Source organism: Molothrus ater, chromosome 4 (genome assembly GCF_012460135.2).
Source record: "Molothrus ater isolate BHLD 08-10-18 breed brown headed cowbird chromosome 4, BPBGC_Mater_1.1, whole genome shotgun sequence".
In the NCBI taxonomy this organism is placed as follows: Eukaryota; Metazoa; Chordata; class Aves; order Passeriformes; family Icteridae; genus Molothrus; species Molothrus ater.
The window spans coordinates 13,923,352-13,942,550 of record NC_050481.2 but is presented as its reverse complement, the minus strand read 5'-3'; the positions used below and the strand labels follow the sequence as shown (position 1 = coordinate 13,942,550).

At 38.6% G+C, this 19,199-nt stretch overlaps 1 protein-coding gene across 6 annotated transcripts in view; it reads left to right on the top strand.

Moving 5' to 3' along the window:
• DCLK2 (doublecortin like kinase 2) overlaps positions 1-14,620 on the top strand; it is a 79,436-nt gene extending 64,816 nt beyond the window's left edge. For 2 of the 6 annotated variants that reach the window (XR_004980072.2, XR_004980071.2), the window contains 9 exons: positions 921-1,040; positions 2,753-2,899; positions 5,118-5,251; positions 6,531-6,608; positions 7,723-7,819; positions 9,278-9,358; positions 10,118-10,234; positions 11,036-11,118; positions 13,774-13,884. Coding sequence is in view for 4 of the 6 variants with exons in the window: in XM_036381724.2 (XP_036237617.1) it covers positions 921-1,040; positions 2,753-2,899; positions 5,118-5,251; positions 6,531-6,608; positions 7,723-7,819; positions 9,278-9,358; positions 10,118-10,234; positions 13,774-13,986 (987 nt within the window). In the remaining 2 variants the exon portion in view is untranslated. Of the gene's footprint in view, positions 1-920; positions 1,041-2,752; positions 2,900-5,117; positions 5,252-6,530; positions 6,609-7,722; positions 7,820-9,277; positions 9,359-10,117; positions 10,235-11,035; positions 11,119-11,869; positions 11,950-13,773 lie in introns of those variants that run through there. The other 4 variants (XM_036381724.2, XM_036381723.2, XM_036381725.2 and 1 more) reach the window with 3 other exon arrangements.
• The last annotated feature ends 4,579 nt before the right edge of the window (positions 14,621-19,199 follow it).

Sequence of the window (19,199 nt, the reverse complement as noted above, 5' to 3'; positions counted from 1 at the left end):
AGTGCATGCTCCTTATCAGTGCATTCAACATGGATAAGTTCCCAGTCCAGTGATATGATTTGTTCCCTGCCAGGGTGGAAGGATACTCCTGTCTAATGCAAGCATTGTTTCTTATTTTGCAGAGAACCTAAATACAATATCCATATTCCAACATCTATAAAGGAAAACTAAAATAATTCTTCACGTGGAAGGGACACATAATTTTTTTTGCTCTCCAGTGTTAAAATGTTCTAGAAAACAAGGCTTTTGAAACTAATTAGTTCTCAAAGGCCATTACTTCCTCAGAAGAACAGGGAAGGGGAAATTGAACTCAGTCTGTATGCTGTTAAGCTGTTGGAGTCACAACAATTTAACTGAGCTACTACACATTTTGCAGATTGTAAATCTAAGCAGGCATATAAAATGAACCAAAATCCATAGCCAAAACACTTAGAATATTTTTTTTCTTGTATATGCTCCATAACTTTTTAAAAAAATAAAGTCCTTGGATACAAATCCTAGGTAATCTGTCCTTGAGTAACCTCCACCAAATGAGAGGTGAAGGCTGGAGAGGATCAAGAACATGTTAACTGTTGATGAGGGGTGACAGCTTCCAGTGATCCAGCTGGGGGGCAGAAAGGTTCTGAACTTAATTTCACCTCATAATACCCACATAAGAACATAACCTGCACTTCCTGAATTGCTGTCATGTTCTGGGGTCGTTTTTGGAGATGCCGCATTTGTTATCTGTGCGAAATATATTTTTAATTAAATGTGGTCAGTGATGAAATACAAGCTAAGATCCAGCAACTGAAAATAACCATCTGCTATATAAATTAATCAGCAAAAAGGGTGCTCACTGATCAAGTGACTGCCTGATCAAAGGACAAGTGAATTGGCAAATTCATGTTTCAGATAAACTTCCATCCTCTTCCGAACAGGAGCACCTGATTGAAAATGAAGTGTCTATTCTGCGCCGAGTGAAGCACCCCAACATCATCATGCTCATAGAGGAGATGGACACCCCCACAGAGCTCTACCTGGTGATGGAGCTGGTCAAGGTAAGGCTCAGGGGCCTTTATTTGTCTTCTTTGAATTCTCTGTGTTGGTGTGAAATCTGAGCAGTATCTAGGAATGCTAAGATCTTGGGAGACATAATCAAATAAGGTTTCAGTGGCAACCTGCATTTTTAAATCATAAAAATACACCTGTCACACAATTATATGAATGGGATTTCTCTCTCTTTAGTTGTAATTTGACTATTAACACAGATTTGAGGTAATTTTGCAATGTGCAGTCTAGAGAGAAGTGGATAGTGGGTTTTATATCATGCCTACAATATACAGGGATGATAGTGAAATGGATTTACTAACAGATTTCACTATTCTCATTAGTTAATAAATTGATTTAAAGAAATGAACTCTCTGTAATGAATTTATCTTAATAGATAAGACAAATAGATTAAACTCAAGTGATTTTTATCCTGGAAAACCAAAACTCAAAAGATCTCACCCATTTTGCTTGTATCAAAAAGTTCACCAGAGAACAGATGTTGCTTTCCTACATGTACAGAGAAAACACAAATATTCTTTTTGCTGTCACCTTGTGAGCCAAATACACGAGTAGCATCAGGTTCCAGTCATGCATTCTCTTGTCTGAGTTCTGTACATGCACAGCCACACTGCACATCAGCTTGACTGGCATGTCAGATACAAATAACATACAGCAAAAGCAGTAGGAGCACTGCTCATTTTTTGAGGAACACTATTTCTGACTGAGGCACTGTTACATTCAGGACTCTAGAATGGTTGCCAGACTGGGAAACCTCTAAAGTGTGTAGTTGTTGAATACATAATTTCTGTAGCCCACTCATTTTTCCTCCTTTCTAGAAGCTCTTTTTATACCCTATAGGCTTTTTGGGGTTTCAAGACTATTTTTTTAATGTTTTAATTCACCACCATTTTGGTCTATATTTCCTGAATTGCTGCTTCTCTTCGGTGTGCATTGAAATGCTTGGAATGCCACCCACAGCTCAGACAGATCACTCCTACACTGATGTATCCAGGGAAACCATCATGGAGACACCCACATGACATTTGTTGTCATGACTGAAAATGCCCCATCAGTAACTCACTCACATGTTGCAGTGTATTCCCAGAGGAATAGGGCATCCATAAACAGAGCTTGACACATTCAGAAATCACCTGGAGGTTCTGCACTTAGATGTATCTCAATCCGTGGATTCATTTATGTTGATATGTGTTTATCTTTTTTTTCCTCCTCAACTATATTTATTTGGTATTTCTTGCAATATCTGCAGAAATTTGAATTTGCTGACTATTTGTTAGTTAGGGGTTTTTTATTATTATTATTAGGCTAATTTATTTTAGGCTTTACTCAAAATCAGAGCTGTTTTTCAATATGTTCAATATACTGATAAGATGAAGAAAAGGGATGCTGTATGCCTGTACCTGTAGGTAATATAAATGAGTGATCAAAGGTAGGAAGATCAATAGAAAAAAAAATCTGTGATTTAGCCAAGCTCAGACACTAGAAGCCTGGAGAACAGTTAAGAATTTAATGTAGATGACTGAAATCCTAGTCTAGTACCTTGGTGACAAGATAATTTTTCTGCAAAACTTTTTTTTTTTTCTGTTTAACAGGAATTTGAGCATGTCTTTTGGGAACATTTTACATGCTTAGGATTTGGTTTTTTTTAAACCAAATACAGTCTTAATTATTTTTTAAACAATTATATTTTTTCTTTCCATAGGGAGGAGACCTGTTTGATGCCATCACTTCATCTACAAAATACACAGAGAGAGATGGGAGTGCCATGGTCTACAATTTAGCCAGTGCTCTCAAATACCTGCATGGTCTCAACATTGTGCACAGAGACATCAAACCAGAAAATCTTCTGGTATGTCCCAGTTGTTTTCCAGTATTTTCTCTTACTTTGTTCTCATTAATGCAAATGCTTGTGTGGAAATGTCAAGGAGCACAGCAGAGAACAGCAGGCATATTAATTTAGAATAAGTATGTATGAAGTAAATCTTTTGCCATGAGGTAGCAATCACTGTAATGCAGGAGAGCTGTGCTCAAACCTGTCCTTAGACCTATCTTTATTTACAATTTGATTGGCTGCCTTTTGGATAAGCAGGAGTATTGTCTCACAAAACAGTGAATTTTAAAGCTATGCCAATGAATTATTTATCAGTTTGCAAGTGGGAGAAAGGTGGGCTGAGAGCCATTTCTTCATTTCTTGAACAATCCTATGGTTATCAGCTGAATCCAGTGGTTTTTTTCCTTTCATTGTCATTGTAGGATCATCTCTCTGATGCTTTACCAGAATTCTGGCTGGAAATTAACCCTTTACATTTGTTTATTCTTTTCCTGGGCAACTGGCTACTTTTGTTTTCAGCAGAGACATAAAATAACTGTGCTGACAAGAATTACCATGAAGTCTGCTTAGGGAACTCCTTATCCCCCAGTCCACAGAGGGCATCATTCCCCTTCTGTCCACAGAATGGGATCAGTGTGTGCTGTCTCACTTACCCACAGAGGTTACACTTCAGCATTACATATTGGATATTAAGTGTCATGCACTGCACAAACAGGGCCATAATCTCCCCTGCTTGAGACATTTCTTGAAAGTCTTTTGTGGTGTTTGTCAGTCCTGTTTAATGAGTTCGAACCGAGAGTAGGAGTCACAGCTTATCCCAGACTGGATTTTGAACTATAACAAGGACAGGGCTACAAACTGAAAATATTTCCTAATTAATAGTCAGTTCTTTCCCCAGTAATTCCACTGACAGTGTTTAGCAATTTAAATAAACCCTCAAATAAATTAGATTGTTTAGCAAAAAGAAGCATGGGGGAAAGCTTCTCCTGGAAAATGTAGTCACAGCAACATGGCACCTGAGAGAGAAAATGAAGGTAGAAGTCTCACGTACTATTAGTGTATCTCCAAACACAGACAGTCCAAAGAAATTTTAAGCTCTCATTAGAGATTGAATCAGTTATAAATAGGCACAAATGCCCTTTCTGCCTAGAAAGCCTAAAGAGATTACTCAACAAATGCAAATCTTACTCACTGTGATTGACAGCAGCAGAATGTTCAGATAACATCCTGGTATTGAATATAAATGCAAATAATTCCCATTAACGGCTACCTGTAATTGCACATAGTTAGTTTTTTTGCACAGGGTCATCCAGCCTGTCTGGATGGGAATTACATTCCCTGTGCTAGTCATGCATTTAAAAAATGCAAACCCTAAGAGTAATAGCTGGTATGAAGGTGTTATATAAAGGAGAACAAGTGTTTCCATTACTGATATGAATTACACATATGAATGAATGAAGAAAGATATTGCAGTGCTCAGATGTTTGAGGAAGGCAAATAAATTCAGCCATTCTGGAGATCCTGGGGCCCTCTATTCTAGATGCCTTTGAAATCATATTAATATAAACATTTTACTGTAGGAGCAAAACTGAGATGAATTTATTAGGGGGATGTTTCCTTTGTGTTGGTCTGGTTTGGTTTTTTCCTGCCATCGCTGTTGTATAGCACTTTTTAATTAAATTCAGCTTCTTTCAGCAATAAAATGACTCAGTGCTAGATTGTTTATGGGCCTTTTGGTAAGGTGCAGTTGGGTCTGCACAAAAATCTAAACTGAATTTGCCCAGACCAAGCACAGGGAAGACATTTGCTGATGAAATTGTCTAGAATGTTGGCTAGATTTATGCTAAGATAACAAGATGTTAAACAAATCTGATTGCAGCTGCCAGTCCCATTTTAAACTCTAGGTCCCAGTCAAATGAAAGTAGAGTATTATATTTTCCTGAATATATTTAAAACTTCTCAACATTCAAGGACTGAGTTTTCTTTTCCACCTCTAGCTGCTCGAGGCTGTGTCATGGTCTGACCTACATAGCTGGCAGACAGCTCCATTGAAAATTTGCTCCAGCTGCAATCAATGGGAATATCATTTTTTTTTCTCTTCTTGCCCTACAGGATTGTGGAAATTACCTTTTTTCCCATCTTCTTGGTACGGTGATGATGTTTTCCCAAAGAAATTAAAGGATATAAAAATGCAGATGTTCTCCTCCTTATTCTGTGTTAATTTCTCTGATTTTAGGTATGTGAATATTCAGATGGAACCAAGTCTTTGAAGCTTGGAGACTTTGGACTGGCGACGGTGGTGGAAGGCCCTTTGTACACTGTGTGTGGGACACCCACCTATGTGGCTCCAGAAATCATTGCAGAGACAGGGTGAGCGTGACTGCCTACCACACAGGCCTGGTAACCACTCATTTTTGGCAGGTTGTAAGATCTTGTAAGATCCAAATGCTCCAACAGGCTGTCCTTCCATTGTTTTGTAACCAAACCACCCAAGGGCACCACTCCCAGTTCCTCCAAGAGGCCACCAGTGTCCTTGCTCTGCCTGCTCCCAGAATTTGCCTTTGCCTCTCCTCTCCCACCTTCCCAGGACCAGCTCTGGTGCAGTGGAGTCCATTTGTTTGTGCTCCCTGCCTCACCTCAGCATCCAGAGCCCACTGTACCACCCATGGCAGCTGTATGGGGAAAAACAGGCAAAACACAGTGTTTGCATTAGAAATGGAATAATTTATACTGGAATAGGCTGCAGAGGTCACCTAGTCCAAACCTGTTCTCAGGACGGTTCTAATTAGAATATGTTGATTCAAGTGACCATTTTGGGTGACACATCCTGTTTGATAACAACTGAGCAACCCCATTATTCTGTATTTAACAGGTCATTGCATAAATACAGAAATAAATTTTGTAAAATGGTAAATTTTCACCAATGGCAGATTTTCACAAGTCCTCTCTCCTTTTAGACCTACGAGATCTCCATTCCATGCTTTGGCTGACTCTTGCCATAGCTGTAACCACTCTGAATTTCCTGATGGAGGGAGGTTTTGTTTGTGTTGTTTCAGTGCATTTGTTGCATTGAGAAACATTTCACAGCTGCAGTCAGCTCCGGTGTCAGAGGGCACCTCCTCTGCCTGCTTGAGGGTTTGACAAACTGAATCTACTGAATAGGAGAAAAGGCCTCTTTTTGACCTCCAGTGTTTTAATTTCTGTGCTTTAAAAGAAAAGTGCAGCTCTTCTTGCCCGTGTTGCTCACTGGAGAGGCTGGAGAATTGGTGTGTCTTGTTGCTTAGCAACACATGATAACCTTTGAGAGAGTTACTTCACTGTGGGGACTGAGAATGCACATCCTTGTCTTTAACCATTAGAGGCTCTGGATGGGGAAAACCTGGATACTGACTTGGATTTGAGTATATTCAGAAGACCCTGGAGAGCCCTGAGGTAGAAAAAAAACCCATCATAGAATCATGGTTTCTTAAAGGTTGTAAAGGTGTGAAGAAAAAGGTGCTCAAGCCTAAAATTCATCACCCCATCGGCAGCAAATAACTCAGAACAGATTCTCATGTAATCCTGTCAGCATAATTTATTTTTGATTGGAATGACTCTTTTTTGTTGTGGTTGTTAATTTAGCACCAGTAACACAGACTTATTTTCTCAGGTATGGCTTAAAGGTGGACATTTGGGCTGCAGGTGTGATCACTTACATCCTGTTATGTGGATTTCCACCTTTTCGCAGGTGAGTGCCAAAGGGAGAACCAGCAAAAGCAATCAAGTTCTTTCAGAGCAAGTCTGACCTTTCTCCCTGAAGGAGGCATCCTTGGGGGAGGAAAAAAGGTGGATCAGATTGATGTGTTTTCCTCACGGATTTGTTCATTTCTTTGCGTGGTTTTCACTTGTCCCTCATTTTAGGGCTGGGATCAATTTTTTAAATATGTTTTCCTACGGGGGCAGGTGTTTTAGTGCTACGGGGGGGGTGCGAGGGCAGAGCCGCTTTTCCTTTTGTCTCCAAGCGGATCCCGGCTCCGCCATCCGCGGCCACGCGCTGCCCTCTGCCGTCGACACAGGCGAGGGGAAAATGTGCTCATCCCGCCTTTTTAACCTTGCTCGTCCTTTTGGGAAGTGTCCAACGGGCCGAGGGGTTTTTCTACTGAAAATCAAATGGGCGCTTTTTTTTTTTCCTTTTTTTTTTTTTTTTTGACAGAGAATGAGAAGGAGTTGGCACATTTTAACAGGGAATTCTGCTCTTAACATATAAATTACCAATGCAGGGCCTGTTTGTTCAGTTTTACGGCAAAATACTTAACAAAATAGGTTTAACTAAAACATCTCACTGAACAAAAATATCTTGCCAACAATAAATTTTATATATATTTTTATTTTATATATTTATTTATATCTATATTTATTTTATATATATATTTATTTTATATATCTTTCTTTATTTTATATATATATTGTTGATGGAAAAAATATTAGTTTCACGTATTTGGGTTTTTCATGTTGTTATTTCTTGTTCAAAGCTGAAACTGTGTTTTGAAAGATACATTGTGCAAGAAACTGTATTCTTTGATGAGAGTTTTGGGTCAGGGCACGGAGAATGTCCATATCATGCTAGTAGAACCAGGTTATGAGTGAGATTGATAAATGTGTGTTAACTATGCAGCCCCTATTTCAGGGGAAAAGTTACCTCAATGTATTGGCTCAGAAAAGCTATTACTGTATAAACTTGTAAAATATGCATTTCTAGTAGTTATTAACATAATTTCTGTTCCATCCCCAAATCAAGTTAAAATCCCTATGACAAATTGGCTTTTTCTCTCATAATGTTTTTCATTACTGCTGTTTTACAGTGAAAACAACCTTCAGGAAGACCTCTTTGATCAGATACTTGTGGGGAAGCTGGAATTTCCCTCTCCCTACTGGGATAACATCACCGATTCAGCAAAGGTACTGATATTTTTTCCCACCTGAAACAACATTTCTGACAAGCCCCTGTGCAGCCTGTGCTCAGCTGGGAAGGCAGCCTGGAAGATGCAGAGCAGCCCAGTGCCCCAGCTGTGCCTTTTCAGTGGGTTTGGCTGAACAGGGCTTGGTGAAAGCTCAGGTGTTTCAGGCTCTGCCTGAGCAAGGGTGGCAGAATGCCAGCTGCATTCAGGGAACGTCACACGACGCCCAGCTCACTTCATGATGCACTTTACAGCAGCTTCGGTGCTTCAGCTGCAAAATAAATGTGTCCCTGAATTTTTCCCTCTTGTCACTCTTTAAAAAAAAATAATTATTGCTCTGTGGATTGGTTGCAGTAGGCATTTCTTCCTATTTTTACTTGAGGCATTTATTAGAGTTTTCAAGAGGTGCAGCCATGGCTAATTGCCACTGCCAGCAGTTCCTCTGTGATCATTGCAGTTTTGTTTAAATTGATTGTGTCTGTAGGACAAAGATTCGAGTTGTGAGCCCCACTTCTCAGGTTAATTCACTAAAGTGTTTTGAATAATGTCTGTAACAAGTGGAGGTGGTTTTTTATCTGGCAATGAGAAGTTGAATTTTTTTCTGCATTTTTTATGCATTTCCCAATGCGTGTCTATCCATTTACCAACATTTCCCAAGTCCCAGTCATCTCACACATTTCCAGACATGCATTCTGAACAAACAGGGTCCTCAATCTTGGTATTCAAGGTGATGTCTCACTTCAAACTTCCACAGACTAAAGAACTTAGCTGGTTGGGAAAGCTCTCAGTTAGGTGTGTTGTTATCATCTGCTTCAAGAAACCATTTCCCAAAACTGAAGCAATGGACAGTGCCCTTGAAATAATTTTGAAATAATCTTGATAAAAATATGAAGACTGATAATTTGGAGGCTATAAAAGGTTTTTTGAGGGAGGAACTTAGCTCAATGTCTTTTATTCTTCTGCAGCAACACAGAAGAGAACATTTTCAAATAATTTCATCAGTTTCTTGACTTTCAGGTGCAGATTCTTGTCTCTGATTTGTGTTTTTTTATGTAATATTACTGAGTGTATGTGCACTTCCCAGAGAGGATCTCATGTCTCCCACGTTTGTTTTTGTTCTGGTCATGTGCATGAATATATAGAGAACAAAGTGGTACATTAGAGCTGATTTTTTTAACATTTCTTTTTCATTTGTTTTCAATAGACTCAGTGAAACATGAGTACAGTGAAGAAGCTGATATCAAACACGCTGCCTTGCAGCCTCTTAATCCTAAAGGGCAAATTTAAGTTCCATTTAAGTCACACTGGTATCACTGCTTCTGGTATCAGCTGGGGTTGGTTTTTTTCCATCCAGGTATCAAGAAGATTGCACTGAGAAGAACTTGGTGCAACATTATTTTCAGTTTTAATATCCTTCCCCATGCCCTTCAAACTCTCTTTTTTTTCTTTTTCCATGAAGGAGTTAATCAGCCTGATGCTACATGTGAATGCTGAAGCCCGGTACACAGCAGCACAGATCCTAAGCCATCCCTGGGTGTCAGTGAGTAAATCACATTTCACTTGTCTCTAATTTGACATTAAACCTGTAAATCTAACCATTAACCTGCACTGTTCAGAAGCAGCAGTACAATCAGCAAATATAACACCTACAGACACTAAGCTGATGCCTGCCAGGTCCTTCATCTTCTCAGGCAGCAGCAAAGGGGAACACCAGAGTGCATTGCTTATTGATTTAAAATCAATTAATTATTAATAAGCACTAGGTTTACATGGAGACAGTCAATGCTTTTTTTCAGACATGTTCTAAAAGAGGGACTGAATACAATCTGTGGAGTTCCCTGACACAAGGGAAGACAACTATTAACAAGTGTATCAATGGATAACAGCTCCTCTCAAGCATATTTATGATACTTGATAACACCTCCAGACTTAGGACATGATGGGCCATTTAAAGTGGTGATTTGAAAGAAATCCAAGTGAAAAAGATGCTTTTCATTTTTAAGATTATTTCAAGCATGTTATTTTTAACTTGCTTGAATCAAACCTGCAGCTTATAATTGTGGGACAAAACAATGCACTGGAAGTGTCACATGTCATTTTAAGAAATGGAAGTTCATTCAAAAAGCAGTGAGTGATTGCTCTGTTCTTTCCTCTGGAATTGTCTCTCATGTAGTAGAGTGTGTTTACTTTTGGACTGCCTGTCTGAATATTTACTATTCATTAAAAAGCAGAAAGTGCCTGATGATAAAAAACTTCTTGGTTTTTCCCTAACTTGAATATTGTGTTCTTTCTTATGCAGGATGATGCTTCCCAGGAGAATAATATGCAAGCTGAAGTAACAGGTAAACTGAAGCAGCACTTTAATAACACCCTACCCAAGCAAAATAACACATCTGCTGGGGTTTCTGTCATCATGGTAAGAGAAATGAACATTTCTATACATTGATAGTATACTCTGCATAATTTCCTGACAGTGCTCTATGAGCACGTGTGGTGCAAGAATAGCAAACCCAAAACTAGAAGAGTCTCTAATTCTAGCCTTTATTGCTGTATAATGTGGATTGTCTCATCATTGCTTGAGAGCAACCAAGTCTATCACAGTGTGCGGCCAAGAGATAAAAATGAGCTTTCAACAGAACCATGTGAACACTAAGTAGGTGTATGTTAAAATGAAGTTTATTAACAATTTGAAATATTTCATTTTAAAAAGCAAGAGTTTTTTATCATACTGCCCACCTAGTTAAGTAGGGTCTACCTCTGTGCCTGACCAAGTATTGCTTCATCTTGAGCATAGTGTTGTTCAACACTACCTGTGCCAGGAAACCAGGCTCCATTCCAGAAACTTCCTTTCTTCCTGATCTTACCAGGGCCCATCCTCGTCTGATGCAAGGATGGACACTGCACACAAAATGTATCTTCAGTAACTTAAAGAAAGTAAAACCATCATGATACCATAACAGGGACTTCCAACCTCACCCTCCCATTAGTATTAATTACTTTCAAAGGCCAGACCACTAATGTTAACAAGAATAATTGTTTTAATCGTCTGAGAACCGATAAATTTAAATAAAATGTTTCTGCCTACATCTCTGTCTTTGCAAATAGATTTATGTGAGTTAAATAGGCAAACAATTTAAATGTAGGAAAAGTGATAACATAAAAATAAGTCAGGAAATGAATTTCAGGTTCATGCTCTTGTCTACATTTCATTTGACAGTTTGACTTGACAGTTTGAGGGGGACTTCAGAGCTTCATTCTTTATACTGTTGAGACTATGGATAAGCCTGAAGCTGAAAACTGGTATAAAATGCACTATATGTAATAAGAGCAATTTTAATTCTAACTCTCAGCCCCTCTCCAACTTGCATGCCACTTAAGCCTGTCTCAGATCTCTGACACAGCGTAGCTTTGGCTTCCTATTGGTGTGAGTTTTTTCTGTTAGCTACTGACACTCCTTCAGCCAGGAAAGTTCACCTCATTTTACCTTTTCCTGCTTTATTTCCTTCTAACAGGTATGGAAGGATGTAAATGCATAATTATTAATTGCTGAATGCAGCTCCCAGTTAATGCTGAAAGGAAAAGTAAAATCTTGCTCAAAACACTGTGATCTAATGAGGATTAAGCCCCCAATTTGTTATTCTTGCCCTGGTTTACCTTGAGCATTGAAATTTAGTTACCTTTGTGTTGAGAAGTTCTTCACTTGCTCCAGCACTCATTGCTTACCAACATTCAGCTTCAGACAAGCCCACTTTGTAACTCTCACTGTGTATTGCAGTGCATTGCTCTCTCAGTCCACCTGCACATTCACTGGAGCCCCTTTAGCATCACCTCATTCCAACACTGTCACCTGGCCCATGCAGATAATACCATCCTGTGGCAGATAAGTAAAACTGCACATCCCCAGTTCAGTGTCCTTGCACAGGAGGCTCCTGCTGCCCCCAAAAGCATGTTGCTCTTAATTCATTACTGATTTTTTTTTTGATCAATTAAGAAATGTTCTGTAAATCTAAATTTGTTGCAATTGTGTTAGTTCTGCTTAAAGTAAGTCTAGTTTCTGTCCCTTGCTTTCTTCCTTTTTTCCTCCTTTCCCAATGCCTGCATTGCTTTCCTCTGAGTAGGTCCAAGGCAATGGTACGTACTAACGGCGATGCTTTGTTCTGCTGCACAAAAAGTACATGGTCTCCATTTGTAACAAGAAAGGAGAAATAACTAAGCCAGTCTGAAGTGGAAAAAGCGGTACAGCCACACCAAACCAGCAAAGGAATACCTTTTAAACCCTTAGGAAAAAATAGTTCTGTCTTGAGTGATGCATATCTGAAATAGGCTAAGCAAACACCAATACAACAATTTTTTACTTCCTCAGACATGTCTTGGTTTATTCTCCTGGCAGTCATTTTGTGCATGTCTATATCTATCTTGTCGCTAAAAACAGCTAGAAAAGATGAGAACCCTTTGAAGACAGAAGCAAAGAACTAAACCACTGAACTAAACATTGTTTCTATTTAAAATTGACACTTCTTTTAGAGCCAGACAAGTGATAATCAGTCCTAGATAAATAAAAAAACATTCTTGCTTAGCAACAGTAAAATTAAAAAGAAAACCCCAAACTGCTCTACACAGAACTGTATTGCTGCTATGAGGACAGCACAGGAGAAAATCACTGTCAGCATGAACTGAAAGCATGTCCTTCCCCTTTTATATAACTTCACCTGCCACTGAAATAGCTGAAACCCCTATTTACAACTTTTTCCAGCAAGAAAAAAGGCAATGCAATGGTGTCTTGATAATGATAAAATTCCTTTAGACCATCACTAACCTCAAAACTCAGATCCAATTCAGCTGCTCCTTTTCTTGCATGCTCCCTTTGCAGTGTTGATTGTCAGTAGCAGAAACTCAGTTGTGGACTATGGAATTTTCTCCTTGTACCTCGCTATGCAGGGAGGCTAGTGATGTAACTTGAGTTAAAAAAAAAAAACCAACAAAACAACAACAAAAAAAAAGAGGGTAAGTACCTTGTATCTGCTGTCCTTGATGACTTTGGTACAATAACCACATCTGAAAAAAAATGAACCCTGCAAAATTTGACTTGTGTCAGAAAATTATTTAAGTATTAAATACTTCAGTGAATAGTGTATTAGTCAAACCCAACTAAAAACACATAAATTTTCACATTAGTAAAGTAAGTCCAATCAAAAGAATAAAGTTTTGAGGAAAAGGCAAAGCACCTGACCTTTACAATTTGCACATATCTTTGAGGGTAAGGAAATTGTTGTCTTCAGCAGATGTACCACATACTCCAGATAATCGACCTATTCACTACAGAATTCTGTTTTCATTCCAGCCTGTTGCTCCCTTCTCCTGTAAACTCATTTTTAAGTACAGAATTCAGAAATTATGCCTTTTTGCAACCATGAGAGGTCATTTTCCTACTCTCACCACTAAGCAGAAAAGCAGGCCCTTTTCTTGAAAAAAGAAAAAAATGTTCTGTCACCTTCCCCAGGGGCTTCCCCTCTGTACCGTGTGGTTTGTTACAGGAATTGTAGCACTGAGTCCTCAGTAAGCATCACCTGATTCCTTGTGTCTGCAAAAACACAGGTACATAAATTTTGCTAATAGTTACTGTGATGAGTTCCTTCTCTATCACAACCACTCGTGCCATCTTTTTTTCCACATCAGACTTGCAAGACAAAAATTTTAAACCTGCAACGTCATGGCAAGCATACATCTGGAAGAGAAGTTTTCCTTACATTTCCTAAAGTCAGCATCACAAAAATTATACAATTCATTATATAAAATGTTATTTCTATGTTATGTTATTCTAATGTTATTTCTCCTTTTTTATCCTGGCTGTATTGCATGCAGTTCATGTCTTGTAGATTGTTTTAACCCTTAAGACAGGGCTGTATTTAAGTGTTGTTTCATGTTTTGCCTTGGGTTTGTTCTGTTTGTTTGTAGAACACAGCTCTAGATAAAGAGAGTCAGATTTTCTGCAGCAAGCGCTGTCAGGACTCTGGTAGAGCTGGAATGGAGAAAATTTCTGCAATTGCTGCTGCAGCTGCTGATCCTCGTGTGGCTGGGTCTGAGCCCCTCCTCCCTGCTGCTCCTGAGCCACTCCGGTCCCCCACGCTGCCTTCTCCCGAGCCTGCTGGGGATCAGCCTGGTGCGTAGCACTGGGGAAAACAAATCCAACTGAAGCCCCCCACTCCCTGGCCACAGTTTTCTTCATTTCCCATGACTGTTTTCAGTTTGTGAGCACCTCTCATAGCAAGCCCCAGCCAGGTCTGATCCTCTCTCTCACAGGGGGTGAACGAACCACATCTTGGGAACAGCAGTAGGGGAAAGACCCCAGGAATGTTAGGTGGTTTTTTAAGTTCTCTGTGTCAATAATTAACTCCATTTCACACAGCCTTGGGCTCTAGATAGACTAACTTATGGTGTAGCTAACCATATTTTTATATGAGCAGTGAGGTGGGGAACAGTTACCTGGCCTCACGTCCACCAGCAGGCCCTGTTCTGTTCTTCTGATGGGAATTTTCAGAAAAGTGGGAGAGGCAGACAAGGGAAGAAAATTTCTATTTGCCTTCTATTCCAATGCCTCTATTTTTAGCCAAGTTTCTACTAAACTTGAAGAGGCAAATTTTCACAAAGAATTTTTTAGTGGACTAACTGTAAAATATCATGAGACAAACATTTGAAGATAGAAAGGGAAGGATGGTTGTTTTCCATCAAGTTTGTTATCTGACTTGCAGGCAGGGTAGTGTTTAGATAATATGAATTTAAATAAAGTAACTTGGGATGTAAACATGAGCAGTGGATGTTTATTTGTTACGAAGACTGGAGTGAAGGAAGCCTTTTTGCTTTGCCATTTTCTATCCTAACCACAAGTGTCCCATCCACACCTTTCTCCAGGGTCAGACTACCTGTTAGATTAAAAAAAAATAAAATAAAATTACTTTGGGCCTGTGAAGGGAAAGCCTGCTGCATGTTATCCAAGCTATGATGAGCTGAGCAGCTCCTAATTCTAGGACATGCTGATAGAGGAGCTGCCATCAATAGCCATCAGAGGTTTGTCAGTGCTATCCCCCTATTCACCTGGTGCAGGCACTGGAAACCAGGATTGGGAAGCAGCTCTCCTTAATCTGCAGTCACAAAATAGACAAGGTTTTCTCTTTACCATAATGCTTAGTTCAATAGAGTATGTATTCAGCTTAATCCTTTTCCTTTGCTCGTTCTTATGAATTGGTCATAGTTCATTTTTTCTCTTAGCTATACTTTCTACTAGAATTGTAAAAGAAAGACCTGCAATAAACTTTCTTCATTAAAAAAAAAAAAACAGAACACAAAAAGTCATTCCTTTCTTTGAGAGCTCAGTTATTTTGTCAGTGACACTTGTCTTATTCTCCCTGGAGAGACTGAACAATTAGATGCCTACCAAAACAATTTAATAGAATTAATTTGAGGGATTCCCATAAACTTCATTGTTTTAAAGTTCATTGCTTCCTATGAAAGCCTTGATTAAACATGGTTGCTTTACCTTTTGAAGAGCACTTAAAGATCAGAAAGTGCCAAGTGATAACTTAAGGCCATGGCAGCTGAAAGATGTGCAACATCCTGGCAAGAAAATGGTATTAAAGGTAGGGAAACATAGCATGTCTTAAACTATGATAAAAAGGTTGGGCTACAACCAATCCTTGCTAATTAACTTCTTTGTGGGTTCCCTGGAGTAAGTTCAATATACTTGAAGAGTATGGGAATAGTCTTTCTGTAAAATAATTTGGTTTTTGATACAGTGCAAAAAGATGAAGCTATCATTCCAACCTTAATCAGAAGAGAAACTTCTGATTCAGATTCTGGTGAGAGTCTGTAGCTGGCTGCCTGTGTGGTTGGTGATTTCTGCAACAAGTCTCAGACTCAGCCAAAGAAAGGATGTGGAATTTCAGGTGGAGCAGGCTAATGAGCCCCCCCCAGCAAAGACAGGGAACCTCCAAAAGAGCAGAACAGAGAGATCAGCAGAGAGGGAGCAACAAGCAAATAATGAATGCTGGGTTAAGTTCTGTTTTTCCTAAGAGGATGAATTCAGCTATGAAGAAAAAAAACTGCAATGGATTGGCAAGGATTTCCAACGAGTTGTGTTGCACAAATAATTATGCACCTGTAACAGAAGGGATCAGCACTTGCCTGGTCAACAGCTGCCAGGTCTAAACTACTACCTTGTCTCACGGAAGAAGAAAGTAAAGAGACATACCTTGAATTCATGTCCCTGACTTCATGACTGATCAATATCTAAACAGTCTTAGACAAGTATTTTGACTCACAGAGCAGAGGCAGGTTCCAAAATGCCTATTTAAAAATAGTGATGACAGCTGGAAAATATCATCATATGGCCAACAATCAGACAAAAACAGGATAGCTGGGAAAGTCCCCCAACTCTTTGTGTAACCTTAGCAAAACTATAGCACTACTCCGTGCCTTAAAATACTTCCACATAAGGTCAGTCTGTGCATAGGTGCAGGAGATACCACACTTTAACATGAAAATAAAATAAAGATGTGTTGGTTAACACTAAAACACTTAATGAAGGTCCCTAAGTATCACATTTGTTTTACCTGCTGCACTTTAATTTACTCCTTCTCTTGTTGTAGAACCACCAGTTGCTGCTGGAAGAAGGCAAAAATAGTTCTGGTTCAGAATTTTTTTCCTGTTATAAAGGGAAAGAAACCATTATAGAAATTGAAAACAAGTTACACATTTTTTAGAAAGAACTGTTACAAACACTCCATAGTGACAGCTCTACTGCTACCATGCCTACATTAAAAAAAAAAAAAATCTTTTTAAATATCCTAATCTTTCTAGGTCCTTTGAAAGTGAGTAGTTGTTCACAAAAGTTCAATGAGCCATTCCTGCAGATTTAAAGTCCCAGGACTGAATCCTCTCCTGCCATAAATCAGCCCAAGAGTACATCCACTGATTGATTCCCATCAATATTTACCCTTGCAGACTATTACACCCTTCTGGAACAAAACAAAAAAAAAATTAAAATAAGTCTCAAAATACATTAATGAAGATGCTGTTTTATGGTGCTAGTTTTACCAAGTAGCTAATTGTCAAGAATATTTTACTCAGTAGCTAATTGTCAAGAATATTTACACAGGTCAGTAAATCCCATTTAACCCTGTTTTTCACATCTTTCTTCCTCCCAGTAGTCACTGGTCTAATTACTATAGCTTGATATCTATACTGATACTGAATCCTTCACTTTAACATAAATATATGTATTTATCTCTCAATCGTCTTTGGCTTTATCAGCTCTTAAATGGGAAACTATATTTTCATTTACTCATTCTTTCTTTCAAGCTACATCCAAACAGCAATTGGAAAGCAGCAGAAAAGCACAAAACTAGCAACCGACCCAAAATGCTTGTAAGGTAAAACTGATGGTTTTAAAATGACAAAAAAGACAAGAAAATCAAACCCTCCTACTTGCAGTCAGCTTCAATGTCTAAAGCACAGAAGTAGGTATCTAGTTGAGCTTTTCTGTCAGGGGAATTCACTCTAGCAGGATTTTTGTTTTCTTTTTAAATTAAATTCGTATTATGAAAAGAAATTCCAGGGCAGGTAGTGGTAGCAAGCAGCCATGCAACTATCCACTAGGAAGGTGTTACTTCTTTTCTTGTTTTTGAGGTGGGTTTTCTTTTCGTTTTTTTTCAAAGAGAATTTGACTTTTAAGTGCCTTTGTTTCCTTTGGAAACAGGAAGCCATGAGTGTGAATCATGCAAAGTGCAGGTTTCAAAGAAGTACCAAAAACTGTTCCCTCTTTCCCAGAATAGTAGGTGAGATAATTGCCAATTAAGAGGAAATATTGATGTCAAGAGCATTTAAATGCTGAATGTTTAAACACTGCTTGAATTACACTACTTGTTTTGTTTCAAATGGTCAGATTTTGGTTTTTGTAGCTACAGAGGCTTGAAAAAAGCATCCCTTGCACGCAGAATAAGCAAGGCAAAATGGGAGAGCAAGGTACAAAGTCATTTCTGTTACTGGACATTGCTATTGCTGATAGCACCAAAGTCACCACACAACCAGACTGAGCTGTGCCTGCAACATTTTGCAGCTCAGAGCTCACACAGCAGCAAGAAAAATACTAGAATAACTTGAAGAAAAAAATAAAATAATAAATTATCATTTCTCAAATGTGTCCTTTTAGCAAACAGCAAGTACCACATTTTGGGAACCCCTTTTTGTCTATTCCCACACAATGCAACATCATTTCCAAAGCACACACCACAATGTCTGATCCAGGGGCAAAGTTGTGTGCAATTTCAGATTTTACTAAATACACACATCTCATTGCTTTCAAGACTACACTTTCCACTATTATCTCAATTAATTAAAAAAAAAAAGCTGTATTTCCTACAATATATAAATAGCTGTGAATTTTTTTACATTCCTTTTCTAACAATATGCTTCTCTATAATAAGTCTCAACTGAAAGTACACGTACAAGTTAGAATTTATTCTTTCAAACTTTGTATGTTTTAATTTTTTTACTTCTTGACAATGGCTATATTTGAATTGAGGAGCTTTAGGTTAAACATAGTTGAATTTCAGTACATATAAACAAAATCTAAAACCATTTATTACCTTTTTTTTTTGTCCAGAGCTTTTAAAGAGCAGCTTTAAATTGTGATGCATCGTTAACTGCATTAGTTTACTGAAGATCTTAGGTTGGTTCTGCATAAAATTAAACTACTTTGGATTTCTTCTAATGATGTATCATATGGTAAATCCATGCAAGTGACTCATTTCAAGTGTTACACAAACATCCTAACCCTGTATGGGAGAGGTCTCACTGGCTTAGAGCAGCACTCTCAGAATGGCCCATCTCTGGTTCTATTTAATAAGGATAAACCCAGTTTCTCAACAACAATATAGTGATCTGTTATTCCCCTTGAATTACTTCTGGGAGAAAGAAAAAAGAAGTATGCCATACATACCATAAGCACACTGAAATCTCTATGAATATGAAATTTAGGACATAGAGTGGAAAAACTACAATCTAGATAGTCACCTTACCTAGCCATTCTTATTCAATATAACTAAAAACAATTATGTCCTGACTAAAGCTGCAATAAAATTCACTTCCCATTACCTTGGTATCAGATCAGCTCTTTGGGATGTTTAACAGGAACAAAGTGCTGCAGAGAAGTGAGGGCCTACCAAGGGGATGTCAGGGCAAGAAACAACAGATATGTACCCAGCTTGCCTTCAGGTGTAGACAGCACAACAGAGCCAACAACTGCAGAAATATTCTCAAGTCTGAGCATTCATTTAGCTCTGCCTGCAGTAGCACCACAGCACAAACTTCCTGCAGAGAAACCCCCA